The 25,829-nt window shown below is 53.0% G+C and overlaps 1 protein-coding gene across 4 annotated transcripts in view; it reads left to right on the forward strand.

Annotated features, from left to right (window-relative positions):
- The window catches only part of JPH3 (junctophilin 3), a 59,993-nt gene extending 35,910 nt beyond the window's left edge, over nt 1-24,083 (forward strand). For 3 of the 4 annotated variants that reach the window (XM_075510976.1, XM_075510977.1, XM_075510978.1), the window contains 3 exons: nt 3,557-3,681; nt 9,982-10,901; nt 22,404-24,083. In XM_075510976.1, the coding sequence (XP_075367091.1) occupies nt 3,557-3,681; nt 9,982-10,901; nt 22,404-22,484 (1,126 nt within the window). In that variant the 3' untranslated portion in view covers nt 22,485-24,083. The remainder of the gene's footprint in view (nt 1-3,556; nt 3,682-9,981; nt 10,902-22,403) is intronic. The other variant, XR_012776973.1, reaches the window with a different exon arrangement.
- The last annotated feature ends 1,746 nt before the right edge of the window (nt 24,084-25,829 follow it).

Genomic DNA, 25,829 nt, shown 5'->3' on the forward strand with positions numbered 1-25,829 from the left:
GAAGCTCCTCGTGCGTGCAAAGCCAGGCCAGAGTTGCTGTTGGCATTCCTAAAAAGCCAAGTTCTTCCTTTCAAATCAATTTATTCCAGCTTCTTACAGATTAGCTGGAGCTGATAAACTTGGCATTATGAACCACTCGCAGGTATTATCCCTTCTCCTGTCAGTCCTGGCCAAATCACAAGAGATCTGCAAAGATTTACAGAAATCTGTTTGGTTGTGATTTTTCCCTACCTCCTGCCAGCTCTTCTTGCCAGTTTGACCACTTGCCCGGTCAGCCTCCGAGAAGAGTGAGTCAGCTGGGCAAAAAATTAATAAATAAAATGGCCCAAGCCAGTCCAAGTATGGACTCCCTGCCCCAGCCCAAACCAGACCCTTGGGTCTCAAGAGCTATAAACCACCCCCACCATCACCCCTCTGGCTCTTCCCAGCCCCATCCTTGCCGAAACACCCTCCCCCAGTTCAGCTTGGATGGCCAAGTGCGCTAAAATGAGATTCAGAGTTGTAACCATCCTCAAAAGTCCCTCTGCGCTTGCGTCTGCTGATGTTCAGAGAGCTCCGGCCACCTCCATCACCCCAGGATGCGTCGCTCCTTCTGCCCTGCTCGTCCATCGGTGGCAGAAGAAACCCAGACGAGCACCTTCGAGCTGATGTGCAACTTTTAATCAGCTCGGCCGAGACGAGAGCGGCACCGTGCTCTTGCAAACAACAGCTTTGTGTCTGGTGGGCTCGTTAGGGGATGGAGGACATCACGGGAGGTAACGAAGGAGCAAGGCAAGAGGATCTGTTTAATTCCTCCCACCTCTGAGCATCCCCAGCCTCCTCCGCCAGCTGTGATGAATCCATAGGGAAGCATCCAGCCTTATTTTAACTGCGGTTTCCAGGATGGTGTCTCTGTCCGGGAAAGATTTATGGCAACGCTTACGGCAGGAGGAGAAGAGTGATTAGATCGGGCCCCGTCTATGTGTCGTGGAGAAAGACCCGCTTTACAAGGAAATAAACCCAAGCAATTAACTGGGGAATTAAGATTTAGCGCATGCTACGAGCAGCAGGCATGTATAAAGGAGACAGCTGTTAAATTTAGTATGTGACAAAGTCATGCGAACACTAACTGGATTACTTGCATTTATTTGGGAATACTTATGTATTTTATTATGCAACGTATAGATCACCATAATTCTGCTTTTCACTCCGACGGCGCCTCTCCTCCAAGCATCTTAGAGAGCATTACAAACAATTAAGCCTGCCTGCGCCTCTGCGCAGCGCTCGACGTTCTATCCGCTTTGTGGGTATTGAGTATATTTTAGGTCGGAGATGGCTTAATTAATGTGATTGATTTTTAACTCTTTCTGGGCCAAAGCCCCGAGTTGCTGCTCTTCCTGGGCTGATCCTGGAGTCCATGGGGATGAACTAGTCCAGAAGTTGCTGGAGGAAGTTTTCCAGAGATGGAAATCCATCCGTCCCCCAGGGATGGTGATTTTGACCCATTTTGGTGAAAAAAGGGGAGGTGATGAATGCTGGAGAGGGGAGCGTGGTGGCTCCAAGTATGCTCTTCCAGCGTAACCTCCCGCCCTGCAGACACCTTCGTGTGTCCCCAGGACCCTTGGAAGTGGCACGAGCTGCTTTTCGGCGCTTCCAGCCTCCTTCCCTGGCAAGAAGTGACCGATAACTGCCTCCAGTTGCATCTCCGGGGAGGAGTTTAGGGAGGCAGCGTGTAATCCTGCCTGCTGAGTTTGGTCCAGACGCTATCAGACGTTATTAATCCTTTGTATCAGGCCAGCGGGGACTGGCAGCCCGCTGTATAAATGTGCTGCAGTATGGGAGGGACAGTCCCTTCCCTGAACAGTTTCCAGTTCGAGGAGATGGCGGAGGGATAGACGGATGGAGGATCTTCGGGAGCCGATGTCCAGACCGCTGAGAAGCTCCCGTGGAAGATGCCAGCCGTTTTAACAACCTCCGAGAGTCAGCATCTTAATTTTAAGCCTCAGGTGGCACCGTTCTTGGCACCGGGGTGGTTTAATCGGCGGGTCTGATGCCCCAGCCTTTCCCACTGACCACGCTTGTGCCAAAAAACAGGAGCAGTTTGCGCCTCCTCTCCCAGCATTTTGCTGCAGCTCCTGCTCGGAGCATCCCTGCTCCTCCTAAGAGAGCTGAACTGGGATACCTGCCCGGGGATGGGGCTGTAACGTGCTTGTCCGCTCCTCCAGCCCTGCGTGAGTGGGGAGCAGAGTGAGCGCTGGAGCCAGGGTGAGTAAAAAACTATTTAAAACCAATTTTTGGTTGCATCGGTCACGGGGGACCTGCGGGACCTGCAGCCCCTCTACCACCTTCATTAGCTCCGGGAGAACAGGTCCTATCCGCTCCCTCGGCTACGCCAAAGCAGTATAAATGTATAAACGAAGGACTTATTAGAGCAAAGACAACTTGTCAGCACCTGAAAACAAGTGACGGGTCGGCTCTGGGAGCAGGGACCAGACGTCTCACCCGGGCTCAAAGAGGTGACAGCACACAGACGCGTGCGCACCCGGTTTCGTATCCCCGGCTTGTGCTGCACGATGCAACGCCGGGCACATTACTAGCCCTATTTTCCATTTATAGGAGCCTGTCAGAAATGGCACTCCTTTCCGAGCAGATGTCGAAAAATTAGAGGGAATTCAGAGAGCGGCAGAAAAAAAAAAAATGATTAAAGGAGATGGAGGGCCTGATTTTGGAGGGAAAAGAAATCAGCTGAGCTATTTATAACGCTGCCTGCACCGGGGCGGGTAAGAACAGGCATTTTTTTGAAGTGCCTCGATAGCTCGGCTAAGGGGAAGGGGCAAACCAGCCTCTGAAGGATGCTCGCGGGAACGCTGCAGAGGGGCTGTATGAGAGGGTAAATCCTGAGCGATGGATGAAATACCATCAAACACGAGTGTCTGGGGAATCGCCGGTCAACGGGTGCGTGCAAGGGACAGTCGCTCATCCAGAGTGAAAAAAAATGCCCCGATAAAGATGCATTAAGGGGTGTTAGAGGCAGTACCGATGGCAAGCCCCCGCTCCTACCTCTGCTCCCGGTGACAAACCGCGCTTGTATTTACATCCAGCGTTTTACACAAAACGTGTGGTGGCGGGGGTGGAAATCTTCACTTTTTCATCCAAAAGCAAATGTTTTTGGTTAAAAAAAGCCACCGGCTTTAAATTCCGGCCTTCAGCCCCAGAGGCTCCCGGGAGATGCACGCAGAGGTTGCTGCAGCCGTCTGCCGGGCTGGGGTCCCCTGCGGAGGGGTGCGTGATGGAGGGCACCAGCCTGCTTTGGGGTGATGCATCCCCAGGGGAACAGAGCATCCCTATTTCCAAACTGCCGGGGTGATTTGCAGACTGAGCAGCAGTTCATGAACGTGTTATCGACGTATCGTCACCCGTTCCCCAACGAGCCCCCACTCCCAGCGGTGACTCCTCCATCAGGGCCAAAGGGAGTCGGGGCAAAGGGTTTTCGTGGGGACAATTTGAGTTTCTCCGTGCCTTGGTCTGCAGAGGGAAGCTGCCTAACACGGTCCTTGTCTCTCTGGTTGCCTTGCAGGACCTCTCACTCCAGGGCCAAGGCGGAGGCGGCTGTGACGGCGGCGCAGAAAGCTCAGGAGGAAGCGCGGATCGCCAGGATCACTGCCAAAGAGTTTTCGCCTTCCTTCCAGCACAGGGAAAACGGTCAGTGCGTGCTGCCGCGCCGGCCGGCCCCGCGGACGTGGCTTTCGCCCCGTGCCGCTCTCTGCCCCGCTCGGCCCTGCAGACACCCAAATCCCCCAAAATGAGCCCTGTGCGGAGGCTCGGTCTGTGCCCGCAGCTCCGGGTCCTCACCGGGACTCTTGGGGTGGGAAACCGCCCCGTAACACCAGTTTTCAGAGGACTTACCACAAGGCTTTCAATATTCAACAGTTCCACCCTGTGCAGTCCTGTCATGACGGAGATCTCCTCTTTTCACACCAAAACACCCCCATTTTTTTAATTCGTAGTCCTTGATGGTTGCACAGAAAAAACCCAACAAGAGCTCCGAAAGCAAAACGCAAACAGAAGTGATCCCAGAGGTGGTCACTGATTTTACCCCCATGGCTTTTAGAGCCTAGTACGTGATTTCTTTTGAACGCTTGGGCTTGCAGAGCTGGGGCAGCACGCGTTGGTACCTAATCCTTCACTTGGGCGTGCAAACCAGTTGCACGTGCGTGCAAAGGTGTCAGAGAAACGCGCATTTGAGGTTTACCTGGTGGCTCTCCCTTCCCTCCATCGTCTTCGACATTTCTTCCTGGTTTGTCCCAATTTTTGCTGGTTTGTCCCAGTTTTTGACAAGAGGCTTGGGCTCAGCAAAGGCTCAGGGAGGAGGAAGCCAAAGCGAAGCCGTGGTCGGGCAGGGGTCTGCAACCAGCGGGCGCAGAGGGAGGATTCGCCCTGCGAAGGCTGCGCCTGTCCGGGAGCGAGAGGGGCTGCTGTGAGTGGGAGTGGAAAGCTCCAAGTCCCCACAGCAATCATTAACATAGTAATTAATATATGTGAATGGTTTTATTCAAAAGTTTTCCTGCACCGAACCCTCATTAGGAGGCGTCTATCATTATTTTCTCCCCCTTCCAGCTCTCTAACTGAAGATTACTCATTCGGCTTAATTGCTCCAGGGGCTGGTGCCGGTGACTCACGTCAGGCACATTACCCGAGGCCAGGGAAAAGGGATCGTCGCATCTTTAGGACCAGCCAGCCCATACACGAGTCCTCACTTAACCGCGGCGCGGAGGCTGTGGGGGCGGCTGGGGGCATCCCACGGCTCGGCAGCGATGAGCCAGACAGGGTTTGAGGTCTGGCTCCAGCCGTGAACCTGCCTGAGCTGGGCTGGTGTGCGTAGCAACCCCCCCATCCGAGACACAGCATTTCGGGGGGCAGAGCATGCAGAGCCCCTGGCAGTTGAGACCCGCGCAGCTCTCTGCTTGCTGGAAGAAGGCGCAGCCCTGTTCAAACACCTCTCGGCATTTCTCCTCCTGCAGAGGTCCAATTTGTATATCGGAGATCTGAGCTTTTTCGCAGGGCTGCGTGGTCCCAGGGGCTTCTTCAGCCCCGAGATATTCCTCATCTCCATTTCCTCTTGCCAAGAGACTTTGCTGTTTTAAATCACCTCTTGGAAAGATATTTTTAGGTAATACATTTTTTACTAGCTTCTAGACGGGGACATGGTGCTTGACTTGTGTCGGGGCTTGTGTTTCTGGTGCTCACGTCTGGGTGGGTTGTGTGTGAGTGAAGTGGGGGGGGGGGGAGGAATTTCCACTTAGAGCACATTAAAAAACAAACACGCCATCCAAGACGTGTCGGGAAACCTGGGAGTGCCCGCGGACCGAGTCAGGCAGATAATAGCCGCGAGCAGCCGTGCCACCCCGCAGACCCCGTAACCTCGGGCTGCAAGCGGCTGGGGGGCGGCGGGCTGGGAGCAGCTGCAGCACGGCTGGGGCGAGCTGGTGCCACGCTGCTCGGCCTCGCACGGGCTGTACCTGCCCACCTTGCACAGTGCTGCAGGCGCTGCATGCCACCCCCCTTGCTCAGCGTCATGGGTGCTGGATGTGCCCACCTTGCTCAGCATCATGGGTGCTCTGTGTGCCCCCCTTGCTCAGCATCATGGGTGCTGGATGTGCCCACCTTGCACAGCGTCATGGGTGCTCTGTGTGCCCATCTTGCACAGCATCGTGGATGCTCGATGTGCCCCCTTTGCACAGCATCGTGGGTGCTCTGTGTGCCCACTTTGCACAGCGTCATGGGTGCTCTGTGTGCCCACCTTGCACAGCATCGTGGGTGCTGGATGTGCCCCCCTTGCTCAGCATCATGGGTGCTCTGTGTGCCCACCTTGCACAGTGTCGTGGGTGCTCGATGTGCCCCCCTTGCACACCGTCATGGGTGCTCGATGTGCCCCCCTTGCACAGCATCATGGGTGCTCTGTGTGCCCACCTTGCACAGGATCGTGGGTGCTCAATGTGCCCCCCTTGCATAGTGTCATGGGTGCTCTATGTGCCCACCTTGCACACCGTCATGGGTGCTCTGTGTACCCACCTTGCACAGGATCGTGGGTGCTCGATGTGCCCACCTTGCATAGTGTCATGGGTGTTCTGTGTGCCCGCCTTGCACAGGATCGTGGGTGCTTGATGTGCCCCCCTTGCACAGGATCGTGGGTGCTCTGTGTGCCCACCTTGCACAGGATCATGGGTGCTGTATGTGCCCACCTTGCACACCGTCATGGGTGCTCTGTGTGCCCACCTTGCACAGTGTCGTGGGTGCTGGATGTGCCCCCCTTGCACAGCATCATGGGTGCTCGATGTGCCCCCCTTGCACAGCGTCATGGGTGCTCTGTGTGCCCACCTTGCACAGGATCGTGGGTGCTGGATGTGCTCCCCTTTCTCAGCATCATGGGTGCTGGATGTGCCCCCCTTGCACAGGATCGTGGGCGCTCTGTGTGCCCACCTTGCACAGTGCTGTGGGTGCTGTGTGCCACCCACCTTCACAGCATCACCGGGGGTTTCATGCCCACCTCAGTGTCAGCCCCGCAGGCATCCTGGCCCAGAGCATCCCCGCAGCGCAGCCCCTACTTGAACAGACACAGACTCCAGACCGGCAGGCACCGGCTCCGGCTCCAGCAACCCCAGACACGCCACAGCAGTGCCGCCAGGCCTTTACCTGGAAAAAGCAAAATACGTCCCCGCTCAGTACCCTGCATCACCCTCTTCGCTGTGGTTTTCCATCTCTTCCACGTCCCCATCGTGCTCGCTGCAGTTGTGCCTCCCCGGTTCCTGGCTCTGCCGAACGCCCCTGGCCGTGGCTGCCAGCGGGGTCAGCCGATGGGCTGGACGGTGCTGGTGAAGTGAATCCCTCAAGGTGATGGCAGCGCATCGGTGGCAGAGGCAGGAGCTCGGCGCCATTCCCGAATCCCGTATGTGGGTCCGTATGTGGGTCCTCAGGGGCACCGCAGCCCCTCGGGGCACGTGGTTGGCTTTGAAGATGCGGTGGCTGGGCACGGCTGCCTCAATCCTGCTGGAAATCCAGATTTGGTGCTCTGCATCCTCCTTTGCGCTCTCACAACCGTTCTTCCAGGAACATCACGTGCTCCGCAACTAATTTTAGCTCAGAATAATTGTTGCACATCCTCGGGTGTCGAAAGCCGGCAAGACGGCACCGTGCATCTGTCGAGTTCCTCCGCAAGGAAACGCCTGCATCCTTGCAGGGCTCCGGGGCTGGAGGGGCAGCCGTGCCCCAGCATCGCTGGCCCCTGCTCGGCCGTGAGCCCCAGCCAGGGGCTGCAAAACTCAGGGGATTAACCTATGGAGAGGAGGAATTAGCTCAGCTCGTTGCAGGTCCGGGTGGGAAAGATTTAGGATGAGAGGGTGCTTAATAACATGGTCCCTGGTGTGGGTGTCTGGGGTGAGGATGCTGGAGCATCATTGGGCTTTCTTGCCTCCATCGAGGGGCTCGGGGGGCCAGGGAAGATTGGGGTTGGAGCTAAGGCGCGGGAGCAGCGGGTGTAGCGAGGCTGTGGCTGGTTGTGCCATTGGAGATCGGCTTTGGAGTCACCGGAGCTGGTAGGAAGCTTTCAAGTCCCTGTACCTCCAGCCTGAGATGAACAGGGATACCCCAAGTCTTGGGTGAGCCCGTTTCGATAACTGGCTTTACAGCTTTCTCATATGAAGCCATTTATTTCTTCCCTGCCTCAGTTTCCCATCTGTGAAATGGGAAGGTGGCTGGAACGGGAATGTCTCAACAACAGCCACAAAGTCAGTCTGTATTTTTCCCCAGAGACAGTTATTCTGCGTGAAAACGGAGGGGGTGAACTCCACCTCCTTCCTCCTTCACCACAATTTCCCACCAGTCTGAGGATTGCTCGGGGGCCCCAGATAAATCCCGAGAGGTTCAGTCTCCCACAGACAAACAGGGACACAGGGAACGAACTAAGACTGAACTCTCTGAGTATTGTCCCCAAACATGAACAGAATTTTGTGGCAAATAATACCAAAAACATTGACAGTCATTAGAAGACCAATTTCCCATCGAGAAATTGCTTCTGTAGGAAATTTCCAAGCAGCCTTGTTACCCTTCGCCTCCCCTGCAAATGCTCCGATGGGGACATCCGTCCCCATGCTCCCGACATCCCCCGCACGTACCCAGGCCACGGCGCGGTGGGACACGGGGACGGCTGCGGGCGAAGGCACGTCCCGGCGGCGGCAGCTTCCCAAGAAGATGCGATAGAGAAAATTACTCAGCAGAAGTGGAGAGATTAGAGCAGGCGCTCCAGAGCATTTATTTTTAAACGATGGTAAGAAATTGAGTTCTTCCTTTTTGAGACTCATTTCTTGTCTAGCCATAGCAATTGCAATTAGATGCATTTCAGGGGCATTAGGCAGTTAATATATTTATCAAATTAGTCACGTAATTTAGCATGGCTTTAGCTGGGAACAACTATGCCTTGAGAGGGTAAAATGAGAATTAACCACTATTAGCTTGCACCCCCTTGAAATAATTTGGTGTTTCATCAATGATTTATAAGTTGCAGTTTTTTCTAAATGTCCGGAGAAGCGACATGTTTCTTGCCAGCTGGTCACCTCCAGCAGAAGACACTCAACCTCTCTTGAAGTCCCCGTCCCCAAGTCCCTGTCCCCAGGGAGACATCATCTGGGGTGTCCTCTGGGCTCAAAGGGCACGACGTGCATTCCGCGTGGTAAAGAGAAGATGATGGTGTATGTTGTACCCACGTAGCCCTGAACGTGCTACCTTGCTCCTGCCTAAATGTGTGAGGCATGACCGCCCGTGTGCTCTCCATAACGTCCAGCAAGGGGGGCCGAGTGGGGAAACGTCCATGCCCTCCTTGGCTCTATGGGGCAGGAAGGCTGCTCGATGGATGGCTTGTGGGTTTTTTTCTTAACGGGAGGCTTGCACATCTGCCCAGATGGGACCATCTCCCTCTGAAAACTTCGAGGTGAGATTCCCCTTCCGAAACCATGCAGCTGCAAAGCCGATGCGTTTCCCAGCCAGGGAGGGGTGTGAAGGCTGCCGGCAGCAAGCCAGGCACGGGGTGATCCCAGCAGCGCCGGCACACACGAGCACGGGGCGTGCGGTGAGCCGTGGGCTGCCACCGGCCGCATCTCAGATCTGCCCTCTCGTCTCTGCGAACTGGGTTTGGAGCTGATGGGAAAAGGTGGTCGGATGGATCCCCCCCAAAAAAAAGGTCAATGGACAGGGACATAACCCCCTTAGCAGGGTTAGAGTGACTGCAGGAATGGGCCCGTGGAGCAACGCAGGGTGCTTTCGAGCGGGGCTGCAAGCTGCTGCATCCCTGCGACCTGCCAGGGAAAGCAGGGCTGGAGGCAGAGCGCCCGTTCCTCTGCCCGCGCAGGGCTCCGGGCAGCTCTGCGTCGTAAGCGGCTTCCCCGCGCTGCTGGGGCTGCAAAACTATTGCAAGTCCTTTTATCTGTAATACATACACATGGTCCTCCACACGTGTCCCCAGGCAAGCAGGGTGCCTGCCGGCAGGAGGGCGGGCGAGAACTGCGGGTGCTAAAGGAGCAGCCGCCCTTGAGCCCGTTTGAGTCAGCTGGAGATGGGGGCCACGGTGGTGCCGGGTGGTTTCTAAAAGGGTTGGTAGCCCTGGGGTTTACAGCAGTGGAGAAACACAACCTGAGTGCAGAATGCCCCTGTCTTGACAACACCGGCAGCTGATGCCAAACCGTCGCCCGCGCCGGGCTGCAGCCACTTCCACCGCGCTGCTCTGCGGATGCTGGGGGTGATAGCAGGTTTGGTGTAAATCCAACGCTGCCTTTTCTCTTGATCGAGTAGCAGAGGCTGCTACGCTGCTGCTGTCCTCATCTTGCCCCCTGGCTTTCCTACCGTCCAACACTCTGAGCCCTATGAAAAACCCGGTGGGCACCCACAGAATAGAAATAATCCTGTTGCATTTCTCTCTCCCTCTCTCTTTTCTCTTAACGACTACACAAAAAGGGCTCGAATGCCAGAGACCGAAGCGCCAGAACTCGAGCGATGACATTGAGGTCCTCTCCACTGGCACACCTCTCCAGCAAGAGAGCCCCGAGCTGTACCGCAAAGGGACCACCCCGTCCGACCTGACTCCCGATGACAGCCCGCTGCAGAGCTTCCCTGCCAGTCCCTCCTCCACGCCGCCCCTGGGTCCTTCCTGCAGGAACAAGAGCGCTCACTTCTCCAGGCAGGTCTCGGTGGACGAAGAGAGGGGTGGGGAGATCCAGATGTTGCTGGAGGGACGCGGCGGGGATTACTTGCGCCCCAACAGCTGGAGCGAAGAGAAGGTCGGCGGGACTCGCGGCGTGAGAAGCGGGACGCTGCGCAGCGGTCAGCTGGGGTCAGCCTCCGTCCCTGAAGACTACAGAGGTCGGAGTGGAGGACACAAACACTCGGCCTCCAACCACAAGCAAAGAGAGAGGTGGACAGATTCCCCAGCCACGGTTTCATGGACTTCCCACCACAGGTCCCACAACCACAGCTCAGGGAGCTCCAAACTGCTTGAGCTGGATGAGGAGAAGATGAGCAATTACGAGATGGAGATGAAGCCCCTCATGAGGATGGATTCTTATATGCAAGAGATTCACACCCAAAAAAGACACTATAGCAAAGGGGGACCCTGCAGGAGCATGGCTGACGACCACCGCGGGGAAGACCGGGGCTTCGGGGTTCAGAGACTGAGGTCTAAGTCCCAGAACAAAGAGAATTTCAGGCCAGCTTCCTCTGCCGAGCCCACGGTGCAGAAACTGGAAAACCTGAGATTCGGGGACAAAGCTGAACCTCGGCTACTAAGGTGGGACTTAACCTTCTCCCCGCCACAGAAATCCTTACCTGTTGCACTAGAATCCGAAGAGGACAATGGGGATGCGCTCAAATCCAGTACGGTAAGTAGGCAAAATTGTGTGTTGAAATCTGGGCGAGAAACCCGGTGCAGAGCTGTTGTGGAACCGCAGCGGAGCGGAAAGGGAGGTCGCTCTGCCGGCGGAGCTGACCCCCGAACTGCCATGGGTTTGTGCCGTGAATCCCCCCTCCTCCCTTCTCCCATCCTGCATAATAGTGTGTGCTGGAAGTTGGTGTGGGGTTTTCTCCGCAGACTGTCTTGGTGGAAACAGCAGGTTTTTCACTGGAGGATGTGAGCAGCAAGTTTGAGTTTGTTTTGCAACCCGGCCCCGGGGCCAGCAATATAAATACATTATTGCTGGGATTTTGAGCGTTCACCTGGTGGAAAAGCCGCAGGAGTAGGCAAGGTGTTGGTGATGCTTCCTTGTGGTTAGGTTATGGCAACAGAGCTTCACGCTGGCCCAAGAGCGTGGCGGGACCCTGTTGCAACATCAGTGCTTAAATCCTGGTAGCTGGGCATTGCGTCAACCTGCGGCGGCTCTCCGTCGCTCTGCCGCTATGCGATGGCACTGCCTGTCCAAGCAGTGGCCTTGTCACCACGTTGTACGGGAGACCTGACCCAGGTGGAGGAGAGAACCGTGGTCATGGAGCAGGGGACATTGCAAAGGGGTTGCGTTCCCGAGCTGAGCATTGCTCAGGTTTTCCTGTACCGATCTTGGCAAAAGGGTCTTGGCAAACCGCAATCAAGAGGATGCAATTCAGGAAGGATACGTAGGCGGGGAAAGCAACGGGCAAGTTCAGCAAGGGTAGTGGGCTATTAGAGCTCTGCAAATCAGGGTCATGTAGCAGATTACAGCCAAACATCAGTCCACGCTATCACTCTACTGCGAAGAGCACAAGTATGCTTTCTAAGCAGGAGCATGGCTTGGGGGACTTGGAGGAAAAACCCCTCGTCAGACATCCAGTCCTGGGCTCCGCATTTTGGGAGAGACGAGGAGATGTTGGGCATTAACAACTGGCTGCTGGGAAGAGCTGGAGGTGTTCGGGCTAGAGAAGAGGAGACAGTGATCTTCAAACACATAAACCAGCTGCTGCAAAGTGGAAGGGCATAGTCTGTTCTCGATAAACAGAATTAATGGGCTTAAATTCAAGCATCAGAGGCAGTTGTTAGCCATTAGCCATTCCTAGTGAGTTGAGGGCTGGAATAAATTGCCTAGGGAGGCTGTGGTGGCTGGGAGGGAGGAGGTGGTCTAAGACCTGGTTGGACATCTGCAGCTCAGATACAGCTTGGATAGAGCTGAACCTGCCTCGGGAGAAGGCTGAGCTGTGTGATTTTCACGTCCTTTCCAGCCCTGGCTTTTGCTCATTCCTGGATTACCACTGAGAGCAGCTTCCTCACTTATTCTCCCTGTTGGTTTGGCATTTTGCTAGGAGAGGCGATGGGGAGGGAAGCTCTGATGGGAGCAGTAGGGAAGCCAACACCGCTCCAAATTCCCCCTTGTCGAGTCGGTGCCAAACACGGGGCGTGGCCGGAGGGGTCCCGTGCCGCTGGACGTCCCACAGCCCAGGCCGGGCCTGCGCAGGAGGAACGGAAAATCTGTAGCTCTCAGGTGGTGACATTTCAGGCTCTGGCAGAAGAAAGGAGCTAAGTCACCCTGTCAGGGTAGCAGATGATGCCGGGTTGTTTGGGAGACAGGGATCATGAAACTGAAATGACATTTGTCAGTCACGCTGAAAGTTGGGGCTAGAGGCATCGTGGTCCGTAATATATGGTTGCTGTTGCCATACCTACAGCATCCCTGCTCCTCCAGCCGCCTGCCGACAGCTCTGCCAGCAAGGCAAAGGGGTCGGCACCTGCAGCCAAGGGATGAGGGCGAACGAACGGGTGGGAGAGAGGAGGGAGCGGTGACATCTGCAGCCCGTGAGCAGCCGGGATGCAGGAAGGACTAAACTCCAGATCTGCCACAGTTTCCCTGCTGTGGCTGTGGATAAATCACCCCCACACACAGCCCTGTAGCTTTCTGGCTTCCTATTAATCTTGCAAGCTTCGGCACAGGCTCGAAAGCACCCACACAGCATTTAAGAAGAGCTGAACACAGTGTGTTTGCCGGTGGACTGCACCGTAGGACACGTCTTGCCGGTCCAGAAAAAAAAGAGAGCTCCAAGTGAAGCCAGCCCTGATCGCACACCAGCGAGCAAGCAAGCGGGCACCGAGTCCGGACCGGGCTGTCCTTACCTGCTAGTGTAGGTGCTTGTGAAGCCCTAGAGAAATGACAGGCAGCATTGGGAGCCGGACAGGCTTTCAGAGGGGAAAAGCAGCAGCAGTAATTGCACGGACATCAACCCTGTTGAAGTCTGTGGGACTCGCAGATGGTCCAGTGCCTTTGATAAGGTGACCTCGCACAGCGGCAGGGAGCCGGGAGAGACACGGGTCCCGAAGGAGGAATGAAACCACCATTTCTCCTCGCTGAGAGCCACGCGTTCCTTGGGGAGATCGCTGGCACAAGCAGTCCTGGTGTCTCTCCCCACCCAGCCCGAGTTAGACGTGCTGCCGAGGCTCCCACCTCGCAGGCAGACCCCAGCCTGCGTGCCGGAGCCATCATACATAAACCTCCCGCCCAGGGAGGAGGGCTTGAGCTGCAACGCTGGAGGTAAATAGCTACTAGCGCAACATAACATTAATGGCTATTTCGAGTGAATCCCAGGCAATAATGAAAGGGCACAGCCTGCATGGAAAGGCGCACAGAAAAGCCATTAGGATGCACATCATACTTTTTAAGTGCTGTAGCTGTGAAGCAGCATGTTCAGTTTTCTCACATTCATAACCGAGGGTGGAACAGATGGCGAAGGTTTGGGAGGAAGCTAATGTAATACAGAGGAAGAGATAATATGCGGATTTAAATAACCTACAATGCCAGCAACAATTTGTTCTAGCAAGAACCGCACCGTGCTAGCAGGGTTTTGTTCCATGTGGCCTGGCAGGGAGGGGGGTCATCGGACAGGAGCAGGGGAAGGAGGTGTCGGAGAGGAATGCAGTGATTTGTGTTCCGACCTCCCGCCTAACGCCGTGACCTTGCCTGCACCTGCCATCGAGGATCTCAAAGCATTTTGAACTTCAGCCAGCGCAGTGAGTCCCTGAGGAAGAGGAGGGGAAAGCTAAGGGGGGAGGATTTCTCCCACCGTCCCCGCATCCACCTCTCTCTGTGGACGCTCGGTGACACGGGGCGCTCGCATGCTTAGTCCTGCAAAAAAACCACTGCATCCTGCTCATGCTCCAGATCTTTTCACGCAGAATTAAGGCTCCCCAACTTCCCCAAAGCCCCATTTCTCGCGCTAGCCTGAAATACCCCTCCCCTTCCGACACCCAGCAGCTCGCCTCCAGCGTGCAGGCGAACCGCAGCTCCCAGGAAAGGCCGGCTGTGCGCACGCGTGTGCGTGCACGCGTGTGTGCCCACGCCGTTTCAGCTTGCATGACAGCCTGCTTCCCTGTGATCCACAGCACTGCCATCTGTGAAGCTGCTCACTGAAAAGGGCATTTCTCATCTCCCAGACAGCTGGGCTGTTTCAGAAAGGTGCCTGCCAACGAACAGGAAGGATGCTCTTAGCTGAGGAGGGCTATTTTTGCCCTACCTGGAGCATCCCTGTGCAGAACTGAGGTCACCCTCACAGGTTAGCTTGTTTTAAAAATAGCCTGCTATAAACCAGCCCTACACACACCATCAGCGAGCCCGGTGAGTTGGCTCCGCATTGGAGGGCCAGCTCCAGCTTCGCGAGCAAGCACGCCTCTGGCAGTGCTCGCAGGAACGGGGGGGGGGGATGCAGGTCTTGCAAAAAACGCAGCCTTAAAATTATCACCTCTCTCCCCACACCTCTTGATTTCGGTCTTAGGAAGGAGGCTGGAACAGCTGGGGGGGGTCCCTTGGTGTCCAACCTCTTGCAACATGTGCCCAGGCGGGGATGCAGATCTCTGTAGAGGAGTCAGACATAAAGGTTGCTATATGAGCTATAGGAACTTTGTTCTTCCCGGTCATTTTTCACCAGTCCCTTAAAAAGAGGCTCCCAGACCCCCCCTTGATTGGGGCTGCACATCAGTAATTGAAAATTGCTCTTATAAAGGTCATTTCTTGAGGCTACCACTCAATAACATTGATGAAATTCAGCGCTGCTTGGTATTCGCTATCAGGGGACTTTGGGGTTTCAGGGTCATCAACCCGGTGCTACAGTCATACAAACTCTTTAAAATTACGTTTAAAGCCACCTGATCTTTCTGTGTCTCTGTGTGCACTGACCCCTGCACGCACAGAACAAACTCGCATCAATTGTCATCGTTCGGGCAGATGAAAACGGAAACCAACGTGCCAGGACCAGTGTCGGTGTTGTCGGATTAAGGGACTTATATGAACGTCACCATCCTTTCTGGCCTTAAAGGCCCATGAGACGCAAGCTCAAGCCTGTGCCTGACTGCTTCACAGGTTCCTAGAGCCTTTGAGAAGATCTAAAACGGGAAAGGAAAAAAAGAATTGTTGAGACACTGGAAAGGGAAAGAGGTTTTCTAAAATGCCAGCAACCCTTTTATCCATCAGCACAAAACACATCACATTTTTAGGGTTGGGGAGAAAAAAAGAATACATCGCCTTTTCTGCAGGTGCGGAACATCTGCGGCTTCTAAAAGGGAAAAGAAGTGTTTTAGGCACAGAGGTCCTCAGCATGCCTGCGAGAAGGGCCAGCGTTCAGGCACAAATGGAGCCTGATTCATCTGCCTGTCCTCATTTAGCAGGAGCAATCACGGGTATTTAGATGGAGACTTCTAGGGACACGTTGTGGTCTCACTAAAGGCAGCCTGGAGATGCGAGTAGGCTCGAGACTTGGCCCTTTAAAATCCCCCCGTCTCATCTCACCGAGAAAGCCTGACGGTAGGGCAGCAGCCAAAAAAAAACCCACCCCAGCCACCCCTGACATTTTCTTCCGTTGTCACATGCTGTCGGATAAAATCTCAGTGGTCCCGGCTGTTTGCGACCGGTACTGCTTCTCGTTGCAAACAAACCAGGGGATACAGTTGCAGCAAATGGAGTTTGCAACGCATCTGCTGGGTTAGGGATCTCCGAGAGACCCCCTTGTTGCCTCCAGGTACCCCCCGGGGAGGCGAGGAGGGATTCCAGCGGCTGCAGCATCTTCCTCGCTCGCTTTCTGCGCCAGGGGCGTATTTTCCATCAAGATATTCTGAGCAGGTTTCGCTGTCGCTGGGGAAAGTGAGGAGGAGGCAGCCAATCTGCAGCCAGCGCAGGGCTCTGCCGGAGCGCGCCGTGCAGCCGGAGCCGGGGCCGAGGGAGGGTACCCGGGCAGGGGGCTCAGCCCAGGCTTCGCTGGAGCAAGGTGGGGGGGACGGAGCGCAGCAACTTGCCCCAGAAGCGGCACCTCCCTGCCGACACAGGCGACGGATGCTCCCTTTGCCAGCGGCTGTGGGGTGATTCTGGAAGGGATTGACCTCGGGGTGGAGCGTTTTCTTCAGAAAAGTTAGGCAGCTTCAGCCCTAAAGGCTGTAAAATGAGATAAAAATAACAGCTGGCTGTTTGCTCTGTCCCGAACGGGCACCCACTCTTTGAACGGTGAAGCTTCCCCTGCATCCCAGACCGGGCTCAATGCCACGCACGGAGATGCTCCCATCTATCTGCCTTTGGACCAGTCTGCTGGGAAAGGGGCCTGGGGACTTTTTTGTGGTTATCCTCCTCGGGACTAAACTCTGTGGCTTATCCCTGTGGTCCTTTCAGTCTTCCCACTTCAGGTTTTTGCCATTCTTTTCTTTTCCCCATCAGGAACCTTCCCCAGGTCTCCTAACACAGGCGTGTCTGGGTTTTCCTTATTTCTCTCATCTCAACGGAACAAGTTGAAACCCCAGTCCCAAATGGCTGTGGCACGTACACACATGCACACAAGTACAAGCTATAAGTACAAGGCAATGAGGAGGAGGACCAGTCCTGCAGACGCTCGCTTGCCGTCACACCTTTAGAGATGAGCCAGGTCTGAGCCTCCCCACAGGGGCTGCAGCGAGCACGGGAAGGGCCGTCACGTGCGCAAAGCAAAGGGTTTGGGGGTTGTTTCTTTTTAAAACGCATAATAACCGGCAACTGTTCTTCCTCTAATCTCTTTCACGTACAGACATCGCAGGCATTACTTGTAACAACACGAGGTAAATAATGTTGAGAGAGGAATGTGATGCTTAACTTGACAGCGTCCTTTTAAAACCTTTTTAGTCTCCGGGGCCCTTTGATGTACCTGAAGAAATCACCTCGCTGACTTCGCTCTTGCCATCCTGGATTCATTTTAGGGTTTTGAGCCCAACTCCACATCTTCTTCTAGCTTTGAATAAGTTGGGGTCAAACGCCAGCTTTTGACCGCGTGAGAAACAAAAATCGTAAAAAAATACATACAGCTCCGAACGTACAGCTTGCTCCCGGCTACGCAGGCACCTGTAACGTGAGGACTGAACCAGAGGTGACAAAACAGTTCATTAAGAGACGCCATCTCGGGATAAATCCCTCTGTTCACTTTAGCCACTTGCATTTTTTCTGCAGAAGCAGGTTTTTCCATACCCCCCGCCCCCCCCAGATGCACACTGGTATCAAGTGCCCGTTCCTCTTACATGGGCACGTTCAGCATCTCCTGGGCTCCCTTCCTCAAGTCACAGGAGATGCTGTAATACGCTGGAGAAAGCAAAGTGAATCCCTTATGTTTCTTTTGCTAAATGCTCCTTAACCGTTTCACAGCAGCCTGTCCCTGGCAATTACGTGACAATTCAGCACAAATGTCGCGGAGCTGCTAAGTTTTCAGCACTTTCCGCAGCGCTGAGGCTGGAAAACAATGCACATATATTTTTTGCTGATCCAAGTCCTTAGTAATTACACTTAGTAGATCCCAGAGGGATTCCTAGGTAACCTGCACTATGGTTTCCATGGCAGAGAGACAGAGCTTGTACCCTGCGATAACAGATAATAATGGATTGTTAATGCTTAATTAATTATGCTACAATTGTATTTGTAAACCAGCTGTCCCTTGTATTCCCAGTAAGACTCTTGAGTTGCTACACAGCAGTTAAAGGATAAAAACAAAGGAGGCGGAGGGGCAGAAGCGGTGGTGCTCGGCTGCAGCCGCCGTCAGAGCCGCAGTGTGCCGAAAACCATAGACTGGAAGAAACCGTCACTCCCTACTTCTACAGCTACGATGACTGTTATTACCCCTGTGCCATAACAAGGGTTTATTCACATTTTAGTGTTCCCGTGGGTTTGGCTCTATGTTCCAGCTCTCTAAACTTTGGAGGAAATCTTAAAAGCCCTTGGAGACTATCCCTGTTTATACAGAAGCAGCCTTTCGCCTAGCTAATACTGGCGTACGTTGCCCATCCTGGGCAGGTGTTTTCCTCCTCGTATGAAGGAGCCAAGGGATCTTATTATAAAAAATAAAAATAAAACCCCCCAGCCCCAGAGCTGCCTGGATTTGCTGATGAAATTTGCCATCACCCAGTATGCCGGATGATGCTCAGGTGCACCAGAGCTTGATTTAATTTTTCCTTTCCGGGAGCCAGGCTGGTATAACCATTCTAGTGGAATTCAGCTCACGTTGCCTGGTCTACGGACAGCCTAGATGGTTAGTGCAGGCTAGATGTCTAACATTTAGACAGCTAAAATCGGGTGAGAGGACGCTGCCAACCGGCGTCTGCTTCCCAGTGAAGCAGGTTCTGGACTCGCGGGCACTGTGCTGGGAGGCAGCACGGCGTTTCGCGACGGAGCCCCGTCTCCTGAATGACAGGCAGGGTAGTTTAAACAAATCTCTGCAGTTCCTGACGGCCTGCTTTAGCACTACTATTTCAGGGCTAAAGAGAGCGTTGTAGCTTCTAAAAAAACGATAAAAAAAAAAAGCTTTGCAGGCTGCTTGCCGTCTGGGACACACAAACCCTAGGATTGGAAAATTAGCTCGACCTCTGGCTTTCTAGCACCCCAGAGCCTGTGATACCACTGGCCTCGGGGATTTCTTTGGGCTTTCCTAAATCTCAAGAAGGCCAAAGATGAGATAAAGCACCACTGAACTACTAAAGCAACATGCAAAGTTGCAAATCAAGGGCTATTGCTCTTCTTTCTAAGTGCGGGTGGCTCACGATAGAGGGCTAGCATGCGGCGTGAAGAGTTGTAAAAGCTGCTAGTTCTAAAATGCTGGCTGTAGCGGCAGTAACAGGGAGTTCACCGACCTATTGCCAGGCTGGGCTCAGCAAAACGTCTCTTCCAAAGCACAAACCCAGAAGTGATTCATCTTCTGCCTGGGCTCTGAGCAGAAATCACTTCTTTGGAACAGATGACACATATCCCAGGACATCCTTGCCATCAAAGGGGAGAAGGGCAAGCGTTTCCTCTGAGCAGAGGTTAAGGCACAAAGACCTTACAAGTTAGAAATAAGCCAGACATAAGCATTTAGAAGTGCAGCAGGATTCATAATTGGAGCTAAAACAGAAGCTTCGGAGTCGCAAAGCTGCTTATCCACCAGCTGCCACGGGCAGGACTCCAGCCCCTGCCAAGATACACCGGCATCTGACCGGGGGGGAGCAGCCATACCTGCAATTGCTGCGTGGAGAGCCCTCGTTGGAGTTAGCATGGGGAAGAGGGTGTTAAAAAGAGGGAACTGTAAAAAGGAAGCAGAATTTGCAGGCTGTCAGACAGTCGGATTTGAGCTGCTCAGTTTGCAGAGACCCCTCCCCTCCCAGGTCATCCTATTTCTGGGATGCTTCTGCTGGCAAATGTGGAAGACCCCGCATACGCGGTGGCAAAGCAAGCGTTTTCTCCTGCCTTCGCATTGAACAGAGGATGCAAGATGCAAATAGGTGCAGATTGAACCAGGGAGCCGAGCAAAACATTCGTGCATGGGAATCCGGCTGCTGCTGATGCAAGCAGGTAGATGCATGTTGCTTAGTTTGTTGACTCCCCCCATTTTCTAGATGAGGGCACGACTTTGATGTCCTGGTGTATAAGCGAAGGGCGTGCTCCCTCCCTGGCCACCATCCCATCAGCATCCTCTGAACACAAGTACCTAAAGGGTTGTGATTTCCGTCAGTCCAACGGGTCCATCCCAAAGTGTCCGTGTTTGTGAGGGTAAAGCTCAAACACCAGGGAATTAAGAGGCGGCCAGTCCCCCTCTATGCTTTTTGTCGGGGAGGAGAAAGCAGCCTCCAGGTTATCCCAGGCTCACGTCAGCCGGTATACAACTTTGCCTCCTTCATGGTATCGAAATGATCTAGTAGTCTGAGCAGAGCAGGGGTAGAAATGGTCGCTGCTTCTTTGGCAGGGGAAACCAAATGGCGAGTGGGCCAAGGCTAATGCAAGCGCGAGTGAGAGCCGTTAAGTCCTCTCCTGGCTGCGAGGTGGAGGGAACCAAGTGCATTTTGTGTCTCTGTGGTGCCCTGCCAACAGAAACAATGACAGCGATAATCACTTGCAATCTGTTATTACATTAACACCAGCTCAAAAATCGTAAAACCCAATAATCTTTTGAAATGAAGCTAAACCCCCCCCCCCCAAATGTAAATAACACACCGCATCGCAGTGCTTGGCAGCGGCGGGGCCGGGGGGGGGGAGGAATGGCAACAGGGGGGTGGTTTCTGCCTTTGAAAGGCTTTGCGTGGTGCAAGCGGAGAGATTTGCTGGAAGCAATCAGGCGTGGATACCTGGCTGCCAGGAGAGGCTCTCCGCAATCCCTCCATTTGGTTGGCTTCCTTTGACCCTGTTGCTAAGCTACAAATATGCCTTTCCAGCAAGCTCCAGCATCCTCGCTCCCACCCACTCCCAAATGCAAACTGAATCAGCCTGCTCAGAAGAGAAAGGATCTCTGGCCAGCAAGGAGCTTTTTTGCCTTCCCCCCCCCCCCCCAGCAGCTCTGCAGCGTGGTACAAGGACTTGCTTAGAAAGGGTGCCCACCCCTGCCCCATGCCAACCCAGCGGCCACAGGAGCTTTGTTACGAGGACAGGGGCATAGAGAAAAGCATTTATACCATTCCAGGCGATTAAAGCTGGCACAGCTCCGTTGCAGCAAGAATAGACAAGGATACCAGCTACTCCGAGAAATAGCTACCACCTACCTGCACACACGCTTGCTCACCCTGATGCCAGCCACGTTAACGCTTTAGGACAGCAAATGTTTTATGGCAGGGACGAGGTGGCAGGATGGATGTTTTTCTGACCGGTGTTCTGCAGAAAGATGCGTCGGAGGGTTGTCTGCAGTCCCGACGCTGAGCGGTCTCTTCTTATAATTCCTGGGATGCTAATAGGGTCCAACAGCCACATCCTCGTCAGGTCCAGCACAAGTTGTCTGAGCTGCCTTGATGCTCACTGGAAAGTAATGGATGCTTCTGGGGCGCGCTTCCACCCGGCCCACGGTGGGTGTCTGACACAGGCCAGCTGCGATGCGAGTTGCTGCAAAGGTTTCCACATAGTCCCCAGGAGCTTAATTTAGTCCATATGAACCTCAGGAAAGGTTATTAGAGCTTTCCCAAAATGTTGCCTTAACGTAGACCACCGTATGCTGGCCTGTGCTTTTGCCATTACCAGGATACCTGTACAAGCAGTCATGTTTATTGGGAAATGTCTTTTGAAGACTCCTCCAAACCATCCCCAATCAACTATATGATCCAATATAATTTTTTTTTTTTTTTTTCCTTTTCATTGACCACCTCGGGTAAGCAACCAATTTTAGTTATTCTTTTAAGGCCAGATTTCCTACGTGTACAACATGGGGGAGTCCATAAGCGACCGCTGTCTTAATCGATGGGTCCGGTGGGTGCGCATCCAGGTGTTTGCTTGGCAGACGCTGGGTCCGGAGCTCGTGTTGCGACTTACTTACATGCCATTTGTGCTAATGCATGACAGTAAACAGAGTCCGCCCCAAGACTTGCAGGTATACGTGTCTATTGAGGCAAATGGATGGAAAGCAAGTGCTGAAGTGGCTCAGAAAAGCAGGAGTCCAGCAGCTTTGCTGTCACTCAGGCGTAAGAGGGACAGTGCTACCAGGGATGCTGCGGGCCCCAAGAATGCCTTGGGCTATGGGTCAGCGTGGGGAGGGAGCAAAGGGGCTCCTGGCAGAGCCTAGTTCATTTCTGTCGGTGAAACGGGAGAGGGATTTTGTTCGCCTTTGCAGGATCGGAGGGCTGCCTGAGGAGGACATTGTGCTTCGATGAAAGAGCTAGGGGTGACCTGTTTATTGTCCCGGGGACAGAGGCAATAGGTCTGGGTTTAGTCCCTGCTTCTGCTGTTTGCTCACCTCTAAGGGGGAGATCTTTATTCGCGCCTTCCTCGCTAAGGCAGCAGCCTGCAAAAATTCAGCGAGGGTTACCAAGCACTTTGGGATCATTTGCTGGAGGGTGTAAATCGGCCGTTTGGGGTCTGCTCGTCTGCAGACCTGCCTGCCCTGCGGCACCCGGACCCAGCGCAGCGCCCGACCCCTGCTACGAGGCAACCTTAGACAGACTTTCCATGCGCCTTCTAACTCCTCTCCTTCTCTTTCTCTTCCAGGGCTCAGCTCCCATCCTGGTAGTCATGGTGATCTTACTAAATATTGGAGTCGCCATTTTGTTTATTAACTTTTTCATCTAATTCAAGACTGTCTTGTTTGCAAAAATAACAGTTACATGTATGAATGGGGGAAAAAAAAAACAACAACAAAAAAAAAAACAAAACCAAACAACAACAACAAAAAGGGAAAAATCATAACTCGAACTGTCCTACGACAATTTCCAAGTCTTTTCACAGAAGAACAACAAACGATCGAGTCTCACTCACAGTTTGCCTTTTTTCCTGGGTAATGTTTTTTGGATTTTAGCCAAAATTCTTTGCTTGTATAACACTATGCTGTGTGGCATGGCAAAATGCTATCAACACTCTGCCCCCCCAACACTGGAAAGGATGAGAAGGAATCCCAACAAAATAAAACCTCATTTCCCTTCCCCTCAACCCCCAAAAATATATTTGTAACACCAGTAATGAACCCCAAAATGGAGATTAGATGAGGGGACCATGGGGAGATTTTGTTTGAAGTATGTACGGGTCCTGGGATGCTCCAGGCTGAGTTTCCCAGGGAAATCCACAACAGCTTTAATGATAAAGTAAATGGGAGAGAAAAGCAAAAATCAGGCTTTTCTTCCTTCTCCCTTCGCAAATGGAGAAACGTTGCTGTAAGAAGGAGGAGAGAAGGAGCACGGGGAAGGCATGAACCCTGTCTAGGTGTGAAAGACGGGAGAAGGGCAACGGGCCCCATTTTGTTATTCGTTTTTGAAACAAAGCAGCAATTGGTGTTTTGCTAAATTTCTTGGGGCGGGGGGGGGAATAGGGAACACAAGGTGTGAGCAGCAGCCCCACCACCCTCCTGCCTTCACTCCTCTTCCCCAGGCTGCTCCCCCCCCACGGCAAGGCTGGAAAACCACCCAGTGCTACTTTTAATTCACAGCCAATTTCTCCTGGGTAAAAACGCGTACCCGGATTCCCCCCAAAGACATGCAAGCACCTTCAGCGACACGGATTGAGTAGCTGCTGGTCATCGTGCCGTGCTCGCCAGCAGGCGAGGAGCAGCGTTACTTGAGCATCCCATCCCAAACACAGGCGTGCCCAGAGGTGCCAGGGAGCAGACTGGTGGGGAGGGACTGGGGAGAGAGGGCTCAATTCTGATCCACTTAGGATACAATAAAACAAAATAAAGCAAAAGCAGATAAAACTGTTTTTCAAAGGCATCTGGGGAGGAGCACTGGAGCATGTCCCAGAGAGGAGGGAGAGGGTGGTGGGTTTGTCTCTTACATCTTGCTGTGGACTGTTTCAGACATCATGCTTGGGCTCTGAGCATGTAGTATTTTGCACTTTGTAATGCAGGATGTATATTCCAGCTTCCAACATGTCCCTGTAAAAAAAAAAAAAAAAAAGAAAAAAAAAAGAAAAACAAAAAACCAATCATCATTGGCAATGGCAGCCTCTAAGGATGTATTCTTTTCTTTTTTTTTTTTTTTTCTATGTCACTTAATTTGTTTGTTTATACCATCTTTGTAATATGCCTGCCTTGATTTTCTCCCCCCCCCGTCCCCACTGATAATATGCATACTCATTAAAGATGCCGTATCCCTGTTCTGAGCTGTCATGGTCCCAATCGCAGGAGCGTGGTCTTAGCTCAATTGCTTGGAAATGCCTGACGTCCCCTCGCTTTTCAAACACGACACTACTGTTTCTTCCCCTCCCCACACCGTCTTTCCCTGCCGTGGAGATCGGCTTTGCCGGTGATCCACCGCCACCAGGTACGGTTCAGATGGCTTGTCTGGGATTTGGTACATCCAGGGACCAAACTCCACGCTCAGTTCTACCCACTGCAGCTCCGTTCAACAGGAGAAGGGGTGCGAGCGTGGCAGCAACCCGAGGGTGGGATGAAACCCATACACAGATATATTTGGCGGGGGGGGAAGGAGGGAAAAAATCTTCCTCGACATTTCACATACAGAGTTGTTGGGTACAGCCCTGACTTGTGGACTCAGCTTTGCTTTGCTTCTGTTTTAGCTGTTTCTCTGCTACCTTTTCAGCAGATTTCTTATTACACTGCACTGGATTGCTATATTTTTAACCAGAAATAAACTAAGGATTAGAGCATGTGCCAGTTAAATTCAGTTCTTCTCCTTACATGGTCTTATTCCCTCCTGTCGCAGTTTTTCTTCCTCTTTTTCTTCCTTTCCCTTTTCAGGCAGAGGGCTATGGGTGGACAGGGTAAATGATAACAGAAGGCAGTGAGACCCCGGTAACTTTTCTATTTCATTTTCCACAGTGACTGTCCATCGTCTTCGTACCTCTTCCTTTTGGTTTTTTTTTTGGTTTTTCCTTTTGGGTCCTTAGTCATCTTTTGTACTCTTGAATGGTGGCTGCATACTTGAAATGAACCAAATAACGACGCATCGTGATTGCAGCCCTAGGAACTCATCCATGTGTTTTGTAATTCTGGTTGCAACTCTTTGTAAAGACTCTTGAGGACTTTTTTTTGTACATTCAAGTGCATGACACAAAGGTCCCGCCAGGAGCAGGTTGAACGGTTACATGCAAACACAGCGTGGTATTTAGATATATATAAAACAGCACAAAAATGCCTCTCGTTATCAATCAAATAAAAGTACTAGTGATTTCACGACTAGCTTTTTCACACCGGTGACCGACTTGCCCACGTACCAGCAGTTATGTACAAACACAAATGCAACTCGGATTTTTCATCTCTTTGTTCCACGGGATAAAACCTCACTCGAGCTGAGGTCTGTTCGCTATGAAAGATAGCCAAAGGCTAATATTAATCGGCTCCCAAACCACGTGTTTAAAGATAATGATTCCTTTATTAATCATGGGGAGCTGAGCAATATGTCTTAGTTCGGGGCTTTTCACATTTGCCCAAGGCCAGAAATATTCTTGAGAAGTAGCCCAGAGAGAGAGGTAATTCAGTGTATTTCCCTGTCTTATGAGCCCTGGATTCATGCATATCTACCTAAGGCACATTAAAACGTCTGTCAGCGTGGCATATAAATCTATGTAAATGGTCCATACCTGCTGTTTTATGTCCACACTGACAGATGCATGTGGACAGTTGAAGGTTTATATCTTTTTTTTTTTTTAGGCTGCAATGGTATTTTTATGTTCCTACAGTGGAACACGCAGCACCTGAAACACAAGGAAGGGCTGGGGCTCAAGGAACCGGCCCACCTCCTGCCATCACAGTAAAGCCATTGGGAAAAGGGCACCTGGCCCTCCCCAGGGACACCCAGGTCCTCCGGCCAGACCCCACCTGGGTCAGCGATGGGCTGGTTTGACACCACATCTTTGGGGAAGGCAAGAAGGAAGAAATACAAAAATCCTCCGCCTGCTCGTGCCACGTCAGCTTCTCACCAGCCCATCCGGCGTCTGGTTTGCTTGTACCCGAGACCTAGATTC

Source organism: Mycteria americana, chromosome 8 (assembly GCF_035582795.1).
Source record: "Mycteria americana isolate JAX WOST 10 ecotype Jacksonville Zoo and Gardens chromosome 8, USCA_MyAme_1.0, whole genome shotgun sequence".
In the NCBI taxonomy this organism is placed as follows: domain Eukaryota; kingdom Metazoa; phylum Chordata; class Aves; order Ciconiiformes; family Ciconiidae; genus Mycteria; species Mycteria americana.